Here is a 14,564-nt window from a genome sequence, read left to right as displayed (position 1 = left end):
TGCAAAATGCCAACACTTTGCATCGAGGGAACAGGAACCAATGTCCCATGGGAATGCCCTATGGATAAGCTGGTCAAAGAAATGTGCCTACGCTTTTCCACCGACGCCACTGATCCCCAGAGTCCTGAACAAGTGCAGGTCGAGCAACATGACTCTCATCCTGGTGGCTCCCCAATGGGCGAGGTAGACTTGGTACTCTCAGATTATGGAGATGTCGCAGGGCAGAGCACACAAGTTCCCAAAAAGAAGAGACCTTCTCTCTATGGAAGGGGGACAAGTTCTACACCCAGAACCAGAAAGCCTCTGCCTGTCAGCGTGGCTCCTGAGGACTTAGAGTTTGCACATCTAAAACTACCAGAGAGCACACTTCGGGTGCGGAGAGAAGCAAGGAGACCCAGCACGCGGAAGTGCTATGGGGAGAAATGGAAGAGGTTCACGCAGTGGTGCCATAGGAAAAACCTGGAGAGAAAATGGACTAGAGAGACTACAGTACTCAGATACCTCACGCACCTGATCAAAGCCAAACTAAGCTCGTCCTCGCTGAGGGTTCACCTGGCAGCGATTGTGGCATACACAAGAGGAGAAACAGGGAGAAGTTTCTTCACTTCCAGAGTAGTGAAAAGGTTCTCGGAAGGAGCGAAGAGAATAGCGCCACCCAAGAGGATGCCGCCGCTGGCATGGAACTTGAACGTGGTACTGACGGAACTCATGAAGCCACCGTTCGAACCCATCCATAAAGCGTCACTACAAATGCTGACAATGAAGACAGCCTTTCTAGTAGCAATAACATCGCTACGCAGAGTGAGCGAGCTACAAGCTTTGACGCTGCAAGAACCGTACATACAAATACACAGTGACAGGGTCGTGATGAGGACAGACCCGCATTTCATGCCCAAGGTAGTATCTAAATTCCACATGCACCAAAGTATCCAGATTCCTAGCTTCTTCCAGAAGCCCACGTCAAACGCAGAGAGGGCGCTCCACACTCTGGATGCAAGGCGGGCAGTAATGCACTATATAGAAAGGACGAAAGAACACAGGAAGACAAAACAATTCTTTGTGTCCTTCGCAAGGAGTCTCCTGGGTAGACCAGTGACTAAGAACACCATAGCAAGATGGATTGCCAAAACAATACAGCTCTGCCACATGCAAGCTGGTGAAGAGCTCACGGAGGGGCCACGAGCCCACTCAACCAGAAAGAAAGGGGCTACGATCGCCTTCCTGGCAAACACGCCCATCAAAGACATATGCCTGGAGGCAACATGAGCTTCAGTGCACACTTTCACTAAACACTATTGCGTAGATGTGCAGATGAACAAGGAAGCAAAAGTGGGCCAAAGAGTGCTTCAACATATCTTTAACAACCAACGCTCATCTTCCACCCAGCCGCCACATGAGTGACAAAACCGCTACGAAATCTATGCACAGCATAGTGAATCCAGAAAGATTCACGCTGCAAAACGAATAGTTTATTACTTGTCGGTGTAGTTTTGCAGCTTGAAGATCTTTCTGGATTCACTAGCGAACCCACCCACCTCCGCCAGAAAGATGAGGCTGGAGAAGGTGGAAGGACATGGAGCAAGATAGGAACGTTTAACAAAGACATATATACGTGAAGAAGTTTACGTTGAAGGAAAGTTTAATACACATAGCCATGGATTCACCACAAAGGAGAAAAGAAAAAAGAATCCGAAGATGGCGCCCAAGGGTGGGAGCTTCCGCAGGAAGCGTGCTGACGTCACGAAGGTGCACCAAATGGTGGGACGTCGACGCCCACCTGGGCTACAAAAAAAAAAAAAGAGAAAAAAGACTACGAATCCGGACCCAACCACCAGATCGCGGAATAATGCACAGCATAGTGAATCCAGAAAGATCTTCAAGCTGCAAAACTACACTGACCGGTAAGAAACTATTCGGTACCTTACTTTGGTCCAGTATATGTAGAGCCACTTTCTCACACCTGCAATTTACTGTAAAAGGCTATTCATTTCAATGTACTGCTCCAAAAAGTTTGAAAGTGTGGAGTTTTGAAATCTGAAAATATTCTTTAAAAATCATGCAAATGACCAACACTTAATTACTTACTGTTTCCAGGAAATGTCCTAGTGCTGAATCTGGGTATCCAGCAATTAGTTAGAAAAAGTAACGTAAAAAGTAACTTACCTGTAATTTACTGGAAACCGCCTATTCATTTCAATGCACTGTATTTGTTAGTGTTGCATACTACTGCTCCCCTGTAAATCAAACCAAGAACAATTTCTATTGCATTTTCAAACTTTTTTATATCTAGTACCTTAATGCTGAAAAGTATTTAATGCTTACCTGTGCCAGGCTTGCTTGGTTCTAAAAATAAACAGCAGTATATTTTTATACAATAACAGTTCGCCTAGAGTTCAGTTCTTGAGTGTGCAAATTCATTTGCTGACTGAGTGCGTACATCAAATTCTTAGCACTGTCCTCTGATACTGCCCGACCAAGCTACCACAATTAGAGAGTAAGGTTCTATCTAACTGTAACCTCTGCCTACCTCTGGGGACTCTAGAACTCCATACACACTATACCTTCTTTTGGTATAGTAGATTTAGAGCCAGTTACTTACTGACTGTGACCTCCAGTTTAATAGAAAACAGGCAATTGAGGTGTGTGCATAAGCAGCTGTCCAAGAGTCTACTGCTATTGTGAATTGTCCCTTTGAAAAATTGTGGCATTAGTCTGCCCGGCGTATTTGCATTTGCTTAGAAGATTTATTTCTAGCTCAGAACCTCAATTCACTCTGACTGGAAAATGCACTTATTACGTATGACTTCTCTAAAATACATAACTTAATTGTTTTTGGGTTTTATGCATTCAGACCAAATTTCTGTATGCTTTAGGTTTGTTATCTTTAACCACCATCAATCCATAAACATGAATGATTAAATCTAGATTCTCGTATGAATGAGGGCGAGTAACCGTGATGTTACTGCCCCTTTAACATAGTACAAAAGCTTTTGTCACACCTATGGAGGTGGGGGAAAACGTTTGCAACGTAACACTAACCTAACTTACCCAGACCACAGGCAAATTGCATATGCATAAGTGATCAGGAACCTAGGTGCTAGCTAGTAATTTCATAGTTCTCATAGTCTGCTTGGTATGTTAGCAAGGTTAGGAGTGACCCACAGCATCAAAAGCTGCATTGAGTGGGTTGGGGGTACGAGGGGGGGATTACTCTAGCAGAGCACGTGAGCCTGCAGCTTAAACAGCAGGTTACATTCTGTTGCAGAGATTAAAAAAAGTCCAAAGATCCTAAATGGAAATAAAAGTAGGGCAGGCAGGTTAAATTGTTAACTCACACACTATGCAGCCCTGCTGAAGGAATACAAGTAGTGGCATGCCTGACAAAATGCACTGGGGTTTATGGTTCTTCGAACAACATTTGTTGGCATCATATTTATGTGTCAGTTGCCACTGCATGAGTTGTTCCCAATGAGGACTTGTTCTGCAAATTCACACGCTTTATTCCATTTTCTTTTTCAGTAAACCCAAAGAAAGATAGTGAGCACACTCCAGTCAAAGGGGGAGTGGTGGCTGATCTAGGTGAGTATGTCCTTTTTATAATTTAAAATCAGTCTGACTGGGATCCGTTCTTTGGGAGTTTTATTTTTTCAAGCCACCTGGATAGATGATTTATATTTATAAAACATATCCCTGACTGTTTATTTTCCTGTTCCGCTGCTAATGTATTCCTTTCGTGTTGATTTAGTTTCGACTTTTGAGTCTTTTGCAGTGATTTGCTCTTCTTCATTTTTCATTCCCAAGCATTTTGCCTAGAGTTTTCTTTGCTTGCTATTGCCCAGCTGAAATTTGCTTGTGAAAATATTATTCTTTCAATCTTATATATTTTCTGGCACAAAAAATACTTTCTCCTAAGTGGATAAAGTCTTTGCAATTATCTATTTTTTGGGATCTTCCTCCTTCGGGTTCATTGGTACTTGTTTTGGGACACACCTAGTACAGTGCAGGCAGAAAAAAAGCACCCTAGTTTAGTGCTCCATTTGGATATGAAGCCTTTTTCAGGGAAGGTCCTTAGCTGGTCAGTATTGTGTGGGAGCTATGACCCAGTACCTCCCCATAAACTATGATGGCTGCAGTTGTAGGCACAAGTATGTCCGGTGAAAAGCTTTAACTGTGCTTAATATTCTCTCCCACCCAAGTATTGGCAGTGCTTCCCTCTTCCTAATAAATAACCTAGACTGTTATCCTGTCATTCATTTTATGTTAAATTAATGTGTGGTAATTGTAGATAAGAAGATGGAAGCAATGCTGCTAATATGTTGTCCACATCGACAAGAACCATTGGTTATTGTGTTAGTTGACGATTAAAAAATAAAGAAAGTTAATGAGATTTTTCGCCTTTTTTTGTGCCTACATATTTGTGCCAGACGTGCACTCACTGGATCTATGCATTCGTCAGAATACAGACTGATGTGAATAGGAGCTGCCTCTATTTTATTGGTAGACCCAGCAAGTAATCTGATACTCAGGGTGATTATTATGGGGGAAGCACACATATCATAGGCTTTGTTATTAGATGTGATGTATTTTTTCCGTTTGTTTTTATTTTTTTAAGCAACATGCTTAGTGTATGAAGTGAGGGTAGTTTAGTCCACGCATGCCTCTTGCCAGCTACAGAATTCTCCATGGTAACTTTGTCCATCATTGGTAGTTGTGATGAGACGGACTTGCTCAAAGAGGAGCCTTTGCTATATTGTGTGTATCCATTGTTTTATTTCAACAGTATGTGATTCGCATGAAGCAACATCCTTGTGGCAGTGCATCATCAATTTGATGTCCAGAAACGAGAATTCGAATGTGAGATAATAATTGTTCCCTTTTTGCAGATGAGCAGGAAGAAGAGACTGTGCCTGCAAGTGGAAAGGTAAGGAAAGGGTAGTGCCTTGCTTTCTGATAATTAGTCTTTTTAAATGTTTATAGACTTTCTTTTTGATATGTCTGTATCTCAATTATGGTTCGCTTCAGGTCAGTTGGGGTGATAACTAGCTAAGTAAGTTATTCATTTTTTAGGTCGAGGACTCCGTCGCACTGCGTAAGCAGTGTGGACGGAGCCCGAAGAATTAATGTTTCTTAGAGGGAGCTTGGAACCCGCCCCTCTTCTCCATTGGCTGGCCTAGTAAATGCTATTACAGAGAACAACGGTCCTCAGGAAGTTCGATAATTAAACATATAAACTTATAGACCACAATCAGTACTATAATCCAGTTTCCAGACCCAGCCGGGGAATGCTTAATTTTGGAATAAAAAAAGGGGGTTTTTGATTGACCTAGAGAGGGTCACATACAAACATTTAGATAGGGCACAATCCTGTACCTAACCCAAGAGTAGGAAAAACCATAGAATAAGAGAAGTAGGTGAGTCAAAAGAAGAATTTGTACAGGCAAAGAAAGTTTTGGAGCCAACTGTCGCTTGCAAATTAATAATCAATTACAGCAAGTTTCGACATAGTGTCTACAGAATAATATACAAATGAAATTCCTGCATCACTGTTTTAAGCGTCAACGTTTCGATCTCCTGGCTCCAAATGAACCGGGATCATCATCAGGACTGTATTAATCACTGCCTGTTTACATTACGAACGCCTGTGGGAGTAAAAAGGGGGGGAAGAAATAAGAAAACAGCATGAGGCATCCGCCTGAAATAATTACAGAGAAACATAAAGAAAATTATACTAGCGAGATCCATCTGTATGGCTACATGGCCACTCTCAATTAAAAGCAAGGTATTGGTTCATGGTTGAGAGGCAATTGTGCAACACACTCATGCAAGTGGGGGCCACCTCGAGGGCCGTGGCTTGGTGAAGATGCGTCAACGTTACATTGAAGTCGATCTAGTTCGACCTCCTCAATACATGCAGAGCTTCTAGGTCAGGTGGGTGTCAAAGAAGCAGTAATCGGCGCGGTGAAGTGATGAATTCCTAAGTGACTAATTGTCAAGGTGTCAGGACAGTGTGGAGGATGGGTGATGATCCTCGCAGGGAATCGGCGATAGATCGAGCAATTGTGAATTGTGCGCGGTCATTGGTGTGGTGCTCGTGAGGAGGTGTCGGATTCCCGAGGCATGAAATAATAGCACAATGAGTGGGGCCGTCACGCATTGCAGTTCGTGATTGTGGCAGGAGTTCAGTGGCTAATAACATGCATACCTAACGAATTCTAGGCGATGGCTGTTTATCCAGTCATGGTTCCACTGGTTCCACTGACCTTCCAATTGTGTGGAGTTGTCTTGGTCAGGCGCTGTTGGGCGTTGGCGGTTCTGTCAGGTACTAGTAATTTCTGGCCAGCCATTGGAGGAGAGGGGCGTCACTCAGTTCAAGCCCAGTCTTTTTCAGATTCGGGGGCGTTTTTTTAAGCTTCTTTCTATTTATTTTCTCTCCTCTTCCCATTGGCTGCAATTTTACCTTCCAGCCAATGGGAAGAGGAGACAAAGAAAACCACGCCCGAATCTAAAAAAGACAATTCTTTCTCCGAGGCATTTCTGCCTCGCCTCGGAGAAAGATGGTGGTGCTGTTTGTTTTTTCTTGTTTCCCGGTTCGCGTGTCCTCTTTCCTTCCCTGCTATTTACATGCCAGAACCTTCGGTGCCCACCGCCTTACCACCCTCTGCTGGCTGTCTCAACGCCACCCACCGACAACGGAGACATGGAGGCGAAATTGGCTAATCTATATGGAGAGGGGCGGGGCGCAATGCTTGTTACTGCAATATGATTTGCCTTTCACTCTAATCTGTATTTCCGCTGGATTCTGCAGTATTTATTTTATGTTCATGCCGACCGGCGTTCTGTTTGATTTGCTGATTGAAGAGCTTTCCTCCTTTTACCCTTGGCCAAGTCCCGCCCCCTGCCTGTCCGCCATCGCACAAGCAGATCATACTGCAGCTCCACCGGTAGCAAAGATGGTGGCGTTCTGGAGACAGGCTGAACTCAGGTACAGAGGGTGGGGTGTTCCCAGAACAGAGATTGCCCTGACCTATTTGGGGCTTTTAAAATAAGGGGTGGGGGGTGCTCTTTCAGTATTTGCCTTTTGGCCCAGTTGCAGGGGTACTTTGACAGTTCGGTGTTATAATGTTTTACAAGCGCTGGAGCCCAGCCCCTGTAATGTGCGGATGAAGCTGGAGGCGCTTTCCAGGGGAGAAGCGTTGCCGGCGGCTCACTGGACCGCTACAAGGCTTTTGAAGGCGACCGTGCTGGGCAGGGACACACTGGAGCCCTTGGTGTCCCCACGTGTTTGCCAGTGCCTGCTTCTAGGAAGGGGTGGGATTGTGTGCTCTGAACGCCCCCCCCCCCCTTCCCTTGTAGAGCTTTGTGTGTGGGGGTATTTTTAATGCCTGCCCTTGCTTATAGTTCCCAAAAACCTTTTGTTGGAACATACTTTCTCTGCCCCCAACCTCAATAAATCCTGTAGGTGCAAGCTGTCAACCTGTCGTTTGATGGGCCCTGTGCGCAGATCACTTCCGCTACACCTGTTGTTGAAGGGGCTTGTGTGCACGTGTCACTGGGCCCCCCTGAGTGTTATCAGACCCTCACAGAATGTCCTTGATGGCCTCGCAGTAGTACATGGGGGATGCGTAGCGCTGCAGTATGTGAAACGTTCTTTGTAGATACATACGTCTTTGAGGAGTTTGGGAGCTTGGAGGTGGGTGGTAGGGGTAAAGCTTGTGCTGTCGAGTTTTTCGGTATGCGGGTTGTAGCTTGTACTGGAAAACGTTCTTTACTACAGCCCTTGTCTACCAGACACAGATCGTGCTAAGGCGCTACATATGGAATACGTTCTTTATTTTTATTAAAAAAAATGCATATCTGGTATTTCAGAGGTGTGTAAACTTGAGTGCCATAAAAATCATTTCTCGAACAGGCCGGGCATGTCACTACAGGAACAGGAAAAAGTGCAGCTCTTTGGTTCTTTTAAAATGCTTGTCTCCAGGCGTGTTTTTGAAAGAAATGCAAGCAGTGGCTTATTGTCCCTAATTAGGGAGCAATATGCATAGCCACAGTGGGCATTTTGACGTTTTTGGGCGTTTGTCTTAAATTTCCAGGTCTAAAAATTAAGATGTCATTTTACATTGTGTAAAGTCTAAATACGCTAGTGCCTAAACATTTGGCGTTTTAGAGGTGTCAGTTGGTGTATGTATGTGTATATATATATATATATATATATATATATATATATATATATATATATATATATATATATATATATATATATATATATATATATATATATATATTCTTTGTTGTTTTGTTTTTGAATAGCTCTTTATTACAGAATTCCGCAAAGCTTTGTACAATGAAATGCAGACATCAATGTGAATTGCAACATTTGTTAGAGTGTCAAGGTAGTGGAACATCAAACATTCCCATCTTATTGTATTCCGGAGCAATAAATGTGGTCATAACAAACAACAACAGTACCCACGTAACTCGCATCTCAGTATAATGGAAGTCCTTTGCCTCCAATATCTGGTCTAAGTACAGTTTGTAAAATGTCCTCTATTGCATGCCCATTGACTTCCCAATATTTTTATGTCATGCTTTTAGGCCTTAATGCAAGGCCAAGTGGTGGTGTGGTAATCCTATTTTCATTCATGGTGGCATCTTATCCAACTCAGCCTGCAGTGCCAACAAAGATTCCCAGTCTGTAGTGGGTGTCCCTCCTCCCATCCCCTGGTGCATGCGTTCCAGAACCATGATTTCTGCTGTGCACCACCTTGACGTCCCGAACCCCTTTTGAGATCGGAGGGGCTACACCAGTCTTCCAGTTCATGGCTGTACTTCCTTTGCCTAAAAGTAGTGCCAAATCTAGAAATCTGTTTGTGTTTAGCTTTCACTGTTATTGAAAAGCGCCCCAGTAAGCACCCCTCTATTGACAAAGGCAGAGTTATGCCTGTCGTTTCCGACGGAATATCCAGTAGTTTCCTCCAGTAGGTCCTTATGTGTACACCATCCCAAACCAAATGAAAAAATGTGATATCTGCTGCTTGACATGGCAGATACAGCGGCCGATGCCCAGGGTAAATCTTAACAAGTCGAGCTGGGGACACAGATGTACAGTGGAGATAGTGGAGTTATGTGTATTTATATTGGGGGTTTCTACTCCCTTTCTTTGATTATTATTCAGCCCCATTCTTTAACTGGAAACTCCCAATTTAATTTCTGCTCCCGTTTCTGGTTCAGTGTTGTCTGGGTATAAAAAGTAGGGGGGGCCAATGTCCAGGGCATGTAGGTCACTACTTTTCAATTTATTCCATGCATCAGTAGGGTGGTTAATACCTCGTCCTTCATAGGTTCGCCTGCTCCCATGCCCCGTGTGGCCTGTAGAGAGGCTCTGAGAGCACTGTAGGTTAGGAACTGACCGTCTGGTAAGCCCATTTTCTCTGAGTGTGGCACACATGAGCAACTCCCCACCACTATACATACCCCCCAACGTGGTAATGACCGCCTGTTGCCAAAGCTGTATTGGCGAGTCTCCTCTGCCAGCGCAGGCAACAACCATCACGTAAGATCAGGGAAGTATGGATCCCTCTTACCCGCTGTCCTTGTGTATATGCTCCAGCATACCTGTATTGTCAAGCGGGCTTTTGTGCAGGCGAGCATGAACCTGGTGGTTTGGTACATGGCGCTCAGTAGATCACTGTAGCCCCTTAGGTGATTCATATATTGTCGTTCAAGGTCCGAGTCAACCGCTAGCTGTCCAGAAAAGGTGTTCGGCCACATAATATTTCTGGTTTGGGTACCCCATTCCACACCTTTCTAAGGGAGTTATCGCCTTTCCCATGGAGAGTCGTCGCCTGGGCGTGCTCCATAATATGTCAGAGGAGGTGGATCCAAGTGTGCAGAAAAACTAAGGGGGATGTGGATTATTCCTTCTTCGTATATTTTAAGAGCAACATTTTATGGAGAGCATCAAATTGGGTTTTTAATAGTCTCACTGTGCGGTACAAGGAATTTTTTAAAGGGACATAGAAATGAAGCAACACTTGATGTGTTCTAGTTTGAGTATTTCTGAGGCTTCTGATCTGCAAGTCCTTATTTGAACACAACCTGTAATGGTAGTATTGATTTTTGGGCTCCTATTCCTAGAGGTTTGGGGTTGTTTTCCTGGAGTTTCACCATAACCTGGCTAGATGCTTGGTGGTGGGACATTTAAAACATGTTCTTGGAACACATGCTTGTGAAAATAGTCGCAGGTAATGAAGGTTCGGCTTGAAGGTGTAAGCCCCAGAAAAACTGCCTTCTAACTTATTATGCCGCATGTATGTAGATTACAGGGAAATGAACGTATGGCATTGTTTGACTGAATCCATGTGCAGTTTTTCTTCATGAAACTTGTTTGTTTGAAGGCACCATAATATTGTGATTGCCTGCTGCACAGTGGCGATGCCTGTGTTATTTTTTTTTCTTTCTCTGCCAACTGCATTGCCAGTGATTAGGTGCTTTAACGAGGTGCTTGAAGAACTTAATTGCTCTGATACCGACATGTACTGCTAATACCGGTCTGTGAAATGACTGGCCCCTCAGTCCTGTTTCAATCTTTTTTCACTGTACAGTTTCAGTTCCTACCAACCCCATGCGTGTGTAGGTCGCTTACATCCGGCAATATGCAGAAACTCTGCTTGCGTTCTCCTACAAAATGCAAAGTCTTGTGAAAGTGTTGTGCGGTTTGTTTCTGTAGAAAATGTTTTTGAAAGGATTGTGAAATACTTAAACATTTACTCCGACATGATTGCAAGGAACTTTCTTGTCCCAACAGACAATGTGACCGATGTGTTCCCAGCTGCAATGGTATCTAGATCACTGATCATGCGTGTGCGCTGTGACATAAGCCTGTTTCATGGATTGCGGTCTTGTTGGACTGGTGGGGGGGATGAGGTGGAGGGGGGGGGGGTTGTCACCCGAAGGGCTTCCCTCCTTATTTGCTAAAGGCTACTTCCTTTGTCGGAAGTTAAGGATCACAAGATGGTTGTGGCAGCATACCGTTTAGTGATCCATGGAAGTGAGGCTTTTTTAACTGTCACCGGAAGGAGGCCTACAGACTCACTCGTGTAAAGTTCCCCTGCTCTGTGCCTAACTTACCCATTGGCCTACATCAAGTTTGTATGTTGCACTGCAGCGTGTGTTGAATGCATGTGCTGGGTCTTACAATGGCTCTCCTTCGGCCATGATTCTCTATTATGGCCTCTATTATGGCTTTACATCAATATGTTATAAAGTATAACGAATTGGTGTGGTAAGGCTATTAGTCCACTCTGAGACTGTGTTTCACAAAACGATTACTTTTTTCCATATTTTGTCACTTTTATTTCGAATTGTGCTATCTAACCACTGCACTCTGAATCAATTTTTTTTTATTTTGTATTGGATTATTTTACATTTAGTATAATTATCTACAGCATATTGTTATGGTTGCAATTTACGAAAACAAAGAATTTTTGGATTTGGCTTGTGCTGGGTGTAAGTGTCCTTGTGAATGGTACAATGACTGGAAGATGCTCGGCTCCGTTTTGGGAGACCTTGGGCTGACTGGAGGAGCATGAGGAGGTAGTGGAATCACCGCAGGCAGACTTGTGGATTGGTGCATTCACAAACAGATGCACAATATTTAGTTTTTAGGTCGAGGACTGCGTCGCACTGCGTAGCAGTGTGGGCAGAGCTCCGAGATTTAATGTTTTAGTTAGGGGGCTTGAACCCGCCTCTCTTCTCCATTGGCTGGCCTCATAAATGCGCACCCTTGCCCACCATGACCGTCACCGTTGGGGAGAAGTACAGCTCTGTCTGTGTGTGTGTGCGTGGCTCTGTGTGTGTGTGTGTGTGTGTGTGTGTGTGTGTGTGGCTCTGTCTGTGTGTGTGGCTCTGTCTCTGTCTGTGTGTGTGTGGCTCTGTCTGTGTGTGTGTGTGTGTGGCTCTGTCTGTCTGTGTGTGTGTGTGTGGCTCTGTCTGTGTGGCTCTGTCTGTGTGTGTGTGTGGCTCTGTCTGTGTGTGCGTGGCTTTGTGTGTGTGCGTGGCTCTGTGTTTGTGCGTGGCTCTATGTGTGTGCGTGGCTCTGTGTGTGTGCGTGGCTCTGTGTGTGTGCGTGGCTCTGTGTGTGTGCGTGGCTCTGTGTGTGTGCGTGGCTCTGTGTGTGTGCGTGGCTCTGTGTGTGTGCGTGGCTCTGTGTGTGTGCGTGGCTCTGTGTGTGTGCGTGGCTCTGTGTGTGTGCGTGGGTCTGTGTGTGTGCGTGGGTCTGTGTGTGTGCGTGGGTCTGTGCGTGGGTCTGAGTGTGTGTGTGCGTGGGTCTGTGTGTGTGTGTGTGCGTGGGTCTGTGCGTGGGTCTGAGTGTGTGTGCGCGTGGGTCTGAGTGTGTGTGTGCGTGGGTCTGAGTGTGTGTGCGTGGGTCTGTGTGTGCGTGGGTCTGTGTGTGCATGGGTCTGTGTGTGCCTGTGTGTGCGTGGGTCTGTGTGTGCGTGGGTCTGTGTGTGTGTGTGTGGCTCTGTGTGTGTGTGGCTCTGTGTGTGTGGCTCTGTGTGTGTGTGTGGCTCTGTGTGTGTGGATCTGTGGCTCTGTGGATAGCTTTTTTTTGTAGGTGGCTCTATGTGTGGGTGGCTCTGTCTGTGTGTGGGTGGCTCTATGTGGGTGGCTCTGTATGTGTGTGTGGGTGGCTTTGTCTGTGTGGCTCTGTGTATGTGTAAATGCAATAGGTGATGCATTTGAGAGCGATTAAGCTATTGGCATTGCAAATGACTACCATTTATTTAACGATTAAGCTATTGGCAATGTAAATGACAATGCCATTTATTTATGATTTAAAAAAAAATGTCATGAGCAATGCCAATAGCTCTACCTTTAATAATGGCGAGACCATTGCATTGTAAATGCTTGTTATAAGTGCTTCGGTTCCTGCTGCGAATTGCCTTCTGATGCTCAAATGTCCTTGATAACATTTCTTGCCCGGACTTTGCCAGTAAGTAGCTCCCATGTTCCAGATGATTTCGTTATAATTCATTAAACAAACAAAAAAAAATCTTGTTTAAATTGGATTATCATTTAAAATCTGATTGATGAAAAAAGTTCAGTTGCAAAGAAGTCTGAATTCAAAGAATACACAAATTAGGTGGTAAAATGTATCCTCTTGCTAGATGGAGAACTAGAAGTCTCTTCCTAATGACCTCAGTGTGGGAAACTGAAATTTTGTTGCAGATATCCCCCTACTTTGTATCCCCATTTGCACCACTGGATGATGGGTTTTGACTCTGGTTGTGGATTTGGACCCTTCTTACCACACCCCAGTTCTAGCACACTTTCCCTTAAAATATGGTACATTTCCAAGTGCAACCCAGTTGGCAAGTAAGTCCTTAGGAAATTGTACACCTGGTTGGTATCTAGGGTATGGGTACTGAAGAGGGTCTTTAAGGGCTGCAGCATGCATTATGCCACCCTAAAGGACCCACAAGCAAACCGCATGCAGACCGCCATTGCAAGCTGTATGAAATGGTGCAAACCATTTTGAAAACATGACATGGCACACACCCTGTGTGCCATGCCCATGTACACTGCATATAGTATATGTAAATCTGAGCTGCAGAGTCCTTACCTTAAAATTTTACCCAGGCGACAAGCTGGATCCGGAAACTTTTGCTGAGTAATACCACTTTTGCGCGATCCATCTGGTGGCTTCAACTGGCTCCACATGGTGGCGGCGGTTATGATGTTGTGGTACCTATATAGGCGTCACCCAGGTGCACGGACGTCATTTCTTTATTTCCGCACCAGTTAAGTGCAGATCTGGGAAGAGCTACCCCTCTGTCACTTTTCGGCATGCCTTTTCTCGACTTTTTGTCAAATTTGAATTTTTTTGCCATCCTGCGCGAGGATGTCTTCTTTGAAGACAGGGTTCAAGCCGTGCAGGGCCTGTCGCCGCACGATGTCTGTTAGCGACCCCCTCACCTCATCTGCCTCTGGTGTCTTGAGCGTGACCATAATCCGAAGTCTTGCCTGGACTGTCGTGCTAGGTCTCCAAAGATCTTGCAGGAGTGAAGCTCCTTGCGGCCTGGCAGTCGACACCATCCAGCGAGACTACGCAGAGGTCGTTTTCCCAACCGAGGAAGAGGAGGTTGCGGGCCAGCTCCCGGAGCCCAAAGTCCTCTTCGTCCCACTCGAGGTCTTCAGGACCAAATGGACTTCATCTTGAATGTTGTCCTTTGACAAAGGAGGTAAGGAGCACTGACGCTTTAGGCATGGTTCTGCAGCGCCGGAGCCAGGGTCGACTTTGTGCTTCCCACCCTTTCTGGGAGCCAGATCAACCCCGCTCTCATCAAATAATTCTACAAGGCCATATGCTGTGTTTTTGAGTGTGCCGGGCGCTCGGGTGAGCCCTCTGGACTGTGGGGTCGGAAGGGGCCACATCAGATTAAATCCGATCAAGGAGCTGAATCGACTCCTCTGGCTTCGGACCCGAAGTCTGTGCTGCCGGTGCCTATCAGATGTACCAGCCACATCCTTATCACCGACGGCATGGAGTTGGAACAAGGTCGCTT

At 45.2% G+C, this 14,564-nt stretch overlaps 1 protein-coding gene across 1 annotated transcript in view; it reads left to right on the top strand.

Annotated features, from left to right (window-relative positions):
• The window catches only part of LOC147666488 (SWI/SNF complex subunit SMARCC1-like), a gene marked incomplete at its 3' end in the record, with an annotated part of 254,856 nt that overhangs the window by 192,266 nt on the left and 48,026 nt on the right, over positions 1-14,564 (top strand). Inside the window, exons 7-8 of the mRNA XM_086949046.1 lie at positions 3,520-3,579; positions 4,884-4,921. Coding sequence (XP_086805172.1) covers positions 3,520-3,579; positions 4,884-4,921 — 98 coding nt within the window. The remainder of the gene's footprint in view (positions 1-3,519; positions 3,580-4,883; positions 4,922-14,564) is intronic.

Source organism: Lissotriton vulgaris, unplaced genomic scaffold, assembly GCF_964263255.1.
Source record: "Lissotriton vulgaris unplaced genomic scaffold, aLisVul1.2 SCAFFOLD_3084, whole genome shotgun sequence".
Taxonomy (NCBI): Eukaryota; Metazoa; Chordata; class Amphibia; order Caudata; family Salamandridae; genus Lissotriton; species Lissotriton vulgaris.
The sequence above is the reverse complement of the archived record's forward strand: the minus strand, read 5'-3'. Positions and strand labels throughout refer to the sequence as shown.